Raw genomic sequence first — 7,122 nt, forward strand, 5'->3', positions numbered from 1 at the left:
ATTTTATAAATTATCGTGTATGCATTCATAGACACTCTTTGACAACATAATTAGTGAAATGTTCACAGCTGTTATGTGAAGATGGGTCTGTACATATAAAAAGAAAAGTTCATCTAGAATTTTTTGTTGCTTAATTGTTAAATAAGTTTTTACCTTGCGCTGAAGTACTTGTCCCTGTTAAATATGGTTACAGTTAGTAATAGCACTATAGAATGCTAAGAACTGGGAAGAACCTTAGTAGGGGTCATCATCCTCATTTTTAGATAAGGAAACTGAGACCCAGAGATGGTGTGATTTGTCCATAATCCCACAGCAAGTTGTGGCAGCACCAGGACTAGAACCTTGATCTCCTTCCTCACTCAATCCAGTGTGCCATGCAGCATGGTGTACCATGCTGACTCGTCAAATATAGACCTTCCTAAAGATAGTTCCTGTGCAATGGCCTTTTTTTCCCTATTGTAATTAAATTAGTGCTAGCTTTAATAACTTAACACTCAACTAATACTTCTGGGACACACTGTATTTGCATGGCAATTCATGTGTTTCAAAGTACTTTCATATTTTAATATTATTGGCAACCCAATTAAAATCCAGTTTCTCATTCTGCTCTAAATATTATTGAAAATTTGTCAAATACCCAAGATGTTCTACAGGTGTTATTTAATATGAACCACTAAGAAAATGGTTCACAATCCTGGTTTTGTTACCTCCTAGATTATATCTAGTTATCTCAACTGATATGTATATGTCATTAAATGTCTGTGTACTGCCATTGAGTATTTGGGATATGAGTAAGAAAGGGATGTTATGAAAATGAACAAATCATCAAGTGTCATAACTCCCAAAATGCTGAAAATGCGTCTTGAGTTGTGGCTTACATTATGAATAAATTTCCTTCATGGGACTCGGAGAAAAAAAAACATTTTAACTCCAAGACTGATGTAAGTTCTCTCTTGTTTTAACTAAACTGTCTAACCCATAGAACTGCCAGGATACCAGGAAGTGGTGTATCCAAAAGCTTTATTTCTCTCAACTATAAAAATGTTGGTTTGAAACCAAAACAGTGTTGCCTAAGAGTATGTATTATTGTCCATTTGTAGCTAATGATAATGATTCCCTATTGCCAAGTCCTCACAATGCCGAAAGAAATGAAGAAGAGACACAAGTATCTTCTCACTATTTTTCAAATAAAACTAAAAATGAGAGGAAGAGGAGAAGGTTGCCAACCTTTCAAAAGTCCAAAAGGAAAAAAACAAGCCATGGGAGCCAGCAATCAAATTCAGGGAGGTATGTTTCTTTTGCTTTGGGTTATATTTTGCAAACCATCGTAGCAGGAAGAAAACTATACGATGGCTCTGGTTTGGTTTGAAGCATTCATTATTCATTCAACAGATATTTTTTAAAGTATATACATGATGCTAGGTGCTGTTGCATAATACCTTATGTTTGTTTAGTATTTTTCACTTGACAAAATATTTTTATGTACATTAGTTTGATCCTGATAATACTCCAGGCAGGTATTATTATCCTGTTTTACAAGTGAAGAAACCAGGGCTCAGAGTGATAAAGTGACTAATGGTTACATTTCCCATTAACAAACTTGCTAGCTCAGATTTGAGAGAAAAAGATCATTTCGGATTCTTAAATTATCTGTTCTGGACTACAGTGTGATTCCATCTAGATTATTTTCAAAATAGCTGATTTTCTTGAGCTGATTATATACTAGTTCATAATACCTCTACGTAATACCAGGTAGTTAACTCTTCACTATAGAATTATCTATTGAATCAATATTTGTTCTTTCTTATATTAAAATTCTTCAAAATCATATGATTCTGAATCTCTGAAAGTACCTGGATTAGTATGTTAGGAACATGATGGGGGAAAAAAACGACTCTTCTTGTTTTTATATAAAGCTGAGATTTCATCTCCCCACCCTTGCAACAGCATCCAGGAGAGGGTTGTAACCTGGAATATCCAGAAGCGAACTACATATATAACCTGTTCAGCGGTTAATTGCAAATCTTAATTTAAAATTAGTATGATTCCAGATACCAATATAACGTCATCAACTTTTCATTTTAGGAGCCAGTTAGAAAACAGAAATAGGGTTATTTGATGAATTCAGGGTGAAAGAAAATGTAGATCATGGTTATTTATTTGTAAGGAAAGCAAAACATCACATATTTGATTTGTCAAGTCATACAGAGGAGTACAATTCAAAGGTCTTGGAGGTTATTTTTCATTTCTTTTTCCTTGTTGCCTCTCTGCAAGCCTTCCTATTATAGCCGTAAAAGAGAGCTCTGGATTGTTGCCTGTTTAGTTAAGGGATGGGTAGGGTTGTGGCTGTTACTTAAATCTAAAGAATGTGAAACTAAAAATAACGACATTTTCACAGAGATGTTTTTAGATAATGGGAAAAATCTGTAGTAAGCTTTGTAAGCTGTTGTGTTTGCCCTTGTTTCCTCCTAGAGAGTAAAATAGAAAATTAGGTTGGAGTTGGGACAGAGGTCATGTTTTCCTTAGTTATCACTTTCTAGGTGGAATCACTACCTTTTATATGCTAGTTCTTCTGCCAGTGCCCAGGAATTTAAGCTCATTACTAAGAATGAGTTTATGATGTTCAGTACACCAGAAACCAGCTGCTATTCCATTGGGATTTCAATGTTCTTATTTTCTTCCTTTGCTCTGCTGCTTTGGGAAATGTTTTATTTCCCTAATAGAGCATGCACAAAATGTAATTGTTTCCTAAACAGGTGAATGATCTTTCAAATAATTTTAATTTTGGTCTAATCTTAAACCAGGGGCTATTTTGTTTACTTACAAAAGAGAAACATTTCCCCCTATAATCTGGCCTCGAATCTTGTAAATATAAATGAAATTCAGCTTTATCCAAACAGCTTCACAGATTTTGATGATGAATTTTAATAATGTTATCAAGCATAAGTGGCCCTTATTATTCCAATATACATTTCTGTTTGTTATAAATTTTTATGCCACACCCTGTCTTAGAAATGAAAAGCCAGTTTATTATTACTATTCCATTTTTATTTATCAAGCTGCTGTGGATGAGAATTTTCTCATTACATTGTGCCCGCTCACCTAGATGACTCTTTCAGAACCCTTAACCCAGGACCTTTTGTCCCCATATTTTGCCTCTTCCAAACAGTTAACAATAAGCCAGTTGTGTATTTGATATTCGGACTATGGGTTAAAAAAAAACTGCCCAGCTGAAATGGAAGTGACTGCTTGCAAACTTAATATTCAGCAAATCCAGGAAAAACAGTATGTATTTGTTTGAGGTTTTATTTCTCAGCAGGTGGTCAGCTTATGGAAACTGGAAAAACTGTTTGCCTTCCAGTTCCAAACAACCAAGACCTACCACTTTATCATCTAGCCCCTTGCCATGTTCTACATTAAATTACTTAAGAAGAACAAGAGTTGGGACAGCTAGATGGAGCAGTGGATAGAGCACCGGCCCTGAAGTCAGGAGGACCTGAGTTCAAATCCAGCCTCAGACCAAACACTTGACACTTACTAGCTGTGTGACCCTGGGCAAGTCTCTTAACCCCAATTGCGTTTAAAAAAAAAAGAAGAAGAAGAGCAAGAGTTAATTTAACAAAAGTCTTAACAGTCCTCAGCACTGAAAGAAGACCAGCATTGACCAACAGAAGACTATAGTCATAACAACATGCCCCAAAGAAATGCAGAAACATTAGTGGCGTGTCAAAATGACATGGAATTAATGCTGGGCATAAATTCAGCACAGTTACAATACAGCAGGAAATAGCTCTGTGGCAAAAAGCTTCTATAGATAACACTGCCATTATCTTTGTAAGCAGTCTGGCAGTGTGGGGTTTTTTTGTTTTTGTTTTGTAAAAAGCCATTATCTTTAGGTCAGCAGGGGAAGTGGCGGTGCTGGGAGGACTTGGGAATAAACCATTTGGGGAGAGTGGGAGCTGCAGCTGGAGACTTTCCTCACCTTCTTAGCCTACCATTCCACTCCCACTTTCCTTTCTGAGTTAAAAGGTAATTGGATGTAGAGTCAGAAGCAGCAGTGGGATAAAATGTCGGCAAAGCAACTTTAAGAAAGCAGCTCCTCCCACACTAGGCCAGTGGATTGGGGCCAAAAGCAGCTCATGTTACCTTTGCCCATTAAGCCCACCCAGCAAACCAGCTCCACTTTCTTCTCTGCTGTCATTTTAAAAGGGATCAGCATGGTTTCATCTACCCATCCATGCCAAGAATAGGCTGTTTGGGAGATGAGAAAATGGTCTTCTTACCACTTCTTCCCAGAGATACATTTTCCTGGAATGTGAATATGATTATATAGTACATGTGGGCCAAGAGTTTGGGGGCTTTACTTTAAGGTGTGTTCATTTATTGAAGTTGTTTGAAACAGAATCCGTGGTGGGTGAGTAACTATAACAAACTGGAACAAAGAGATATGAAATCAAAATCTGTAAAATTGTGAGGTGTATGGACAAATAGAACGAACTTGTTGAATTCTCTGATCTAGGGGATAACTTTCTTTAAAGTATACTTAGGTAAATGAAAAAGATTGCTTTACATATCAAGACGTAAACTCAAGGAGCTTATTACCACCAAGAAGTTATACAGACTGGAAATAAAGATAGGCATAAAAAGGAATCCATAATGGGTTATTAAACAAAACAAGAATGTCTTTGGCATATCCCATTTTTTTGAGATTCACATTAAGGGGGGGTAACCATACCCATTCAAGACATCTTTGGCTTTGCAAAAGACAATATTGGTCTGATTATGTGTATGACTCAATATGGCAATTCTTACATTAATGTAGGAAATTTTACTAGTAGCAGGATTGGACTTGCAGATCATTTTACCTCGTGCTATTCCATTTCAAGGGCATTTTACTCTTTGCTCATTTGGTTTGGTAAGAGTTTTATTTAGACATTCGCCTAAAATAAGTCATGATAAGAGTAGTTTTATTTCACCAGTCAAAATGAGATCAACATGTTTTAATTTGGATTTCTCTGGTCATATTTCTAGGGTGTCTAACACGTGCAGAAAGGCATCTTCTAAAAGCAAATCCTCAAATGATTTTGGATCCAATTCAGCATCTTATAATTCTCAAGTAACTTCAGGAGCCAGTAGAAAATTAGGGATTATGGCTCCACCAAAGCCTAAAAATAGACCATTCTTTCAACCATCATATTCATTTTTGTAACAACCAAACATACATGTGTATAGTTCTTACTTTTATATCTGTCATCATCTGACCTGCACCGACTGTAATGGGTACTAACTGCCAAAATGCAACTTTAAAATTTTATTTTTAATGAAGTATATGTTATTTAAACATTAGAGATCTTTTCAGTTATTTGGGTATAATATGTCTTTTGGAGGGTAAAGAGGGACACTTCTTTCACATATTCATAGTTTGTTGTTACTATGTGTACCATGGCCATTGTTCTTCAAAATAATCTGTAGCAAAAGCTGGGAGTATCATTCAGTGATATTAATAATAAAGTTTTCTAAAATCCTGTGGTTTCTGATTTCCCATTTCAGGAGTACTGCAAATACACAGGTTTCCCCAACATGTTTCTATCCCTGACCCTGCATAACTCTAGTCCCATGTATAACTATTTACTGGAAACTATCATTTTAATATCCTTTCATCTCTTTAAATTCATCGTGCCTGAAACTGAACTTTTCCCTGCTTCCCCAAACACAAAATATCTTTTCCTGTATTACCTATCCGAATTATTATTTTTTGTTGCATTATTGCCCGCAAAGGTTATGTTTAGTATATCTGCCTTGTATAATCAGTTTTTGTAAAAGTGCCTTGTGCTGCTGAGAAATATTTAAATTCTTTAGTGGTTCCCATTCAGAAGCACCATACATAAGTCATTAAGTTTTAATTTTTCCAACAATATGTTCAATTCTATATTTTTCCTTTCATTTATCTTTGTTAGTTTTGTCTGTGAGAATAGAATGTTAAAGTCTCCTACTGCTGTGTTATTATCTGTCTTTTTGCAGTTTTTAACTTTTATTATTTTAGGCGCTGTGTCATTTATAACATGTTTAATATTTTTGGTTCATTGTCTTAAGGTTCATTTAAGCATAATTCAATTTCCTTATTCATCTCCATTTATATTAGAAATTTTTATTTTCACACTGTCTTATAGCATACTTGGAACTCCTTTGAATTCACCCGGAGCATAGTAAATTTTGTTTCGGCCTCTAGTTTTTATGTTATGTATGGCTGCTTTTTAGATGCCTTCCTTGTAAGTAATAGATCATGGTGGTTTGTATTCTTATCCATTTATTGGATTATTATTTAATCCATTCACATATAAAAGCATGAGACTTAAATTTGTTACTTTTTCCATTTCTATTTCTAGTATTACTTTTAATTAGGACTTTTTTGTTTTGAGTTCCTCTTAAGTCAGTACTTTGTCCCTATGATTAGTTTTACTTTATCTACTTTGATGCAACCCACAGAGTCTCTTTTTCCCTTCACCACCTCTTCCCTCCTCTTTTTGTCAACTCTTTCTCTAGGTGGGAGTTTTACTTATTTATTGATTTGTTTTTATTATCTAATTCTTCTCTTCCTTTTTTCCTCCTTTTCCACCCCCTCAGAAATGGTTAATTCAAAATTCTTGGGGCAGCTAGGTGGCGCAGTGGATAGAGCACCAGCCCTGAAGTCAGGAGGACCTGAGTTCAAATCCGGCCTCAGACCAAACACTTGACACTAGCTATGTGACCCTGGGCAAGTCACTTGACTCCAATTGCCTTAAAAAAAAATTCTCTTCCCCTTTTGCTTATGTTTTATTATTTTTCCCCTCCCCTCCCCTTTTAAGGATTTCTTTACCTTGTTCTCTTCATTGATTTTCTTCCTTTTCTATTTATTCTAGACTTTTATTCTTTGATTAGTAGCTTATTCTTTAATCCCTGTTCCTCACAGAATTAAAGTTTCTGAAGTACCACGTTGGAACCCTGTCTATGTCAGGGTTTCCTAACCTATAATCTGTGAACTGCTTTTTTAAAATATTTTGATAATTGTATTTCAACATAATTGATTTCTTATAAGCTTTTATATTTTATTTTACGCATTTAAAATCATTACTCTTAAAAGAC

At 35.3% G+C, this 7,122-nt stretch overlaps 1 protein-coding gene across 1 annotated transcript in view; it reads left to right on the forward strand.

The window, feature by feature from the left end:
- Positions 1-5,525, forward strand: part of BLM (BLM RecQ like helicase) — a 62,371-nt gene extending 56,846 nt beyond the window's left edge. Inside the window, exons 21-22 of the mRNA XM_020965580.2 lie at positions 1,101-1,287; positions 5,032-5,525. Of these exons, the coding sequence (XP_020821239.1) occupies positions 1,101-1,287; positions 5,032-5,209 (365 nt within the window). The 3' untranslated portion in view covers positions 5,210-5,525. The remainder of the gene's footprint in view (positions 1-1,100; positions 1,288-5,031) is intronic.
- The last annotated feature ends 1,597 nt before the right edge of the window (positions 5,526-7,122 follow it).

Source organism: Phascolarctos cinereus, unplaced genomic scaffold, assembly GCF_003287225.1.
Source record: "Phascolarctos cinereus isolate Bilbo 61053 unplaced genomic scaffold, phaCin_HiC Scaffold_3;HRSCAF=262, whole genome shotgun sequence".
Lineage (NCBI taxonomy): Eukaryota > Metazoa > Chordata > Mammalia > Diprotodontia > Phascolarctidae > Phascolarctos > Phascolarctos cinereus.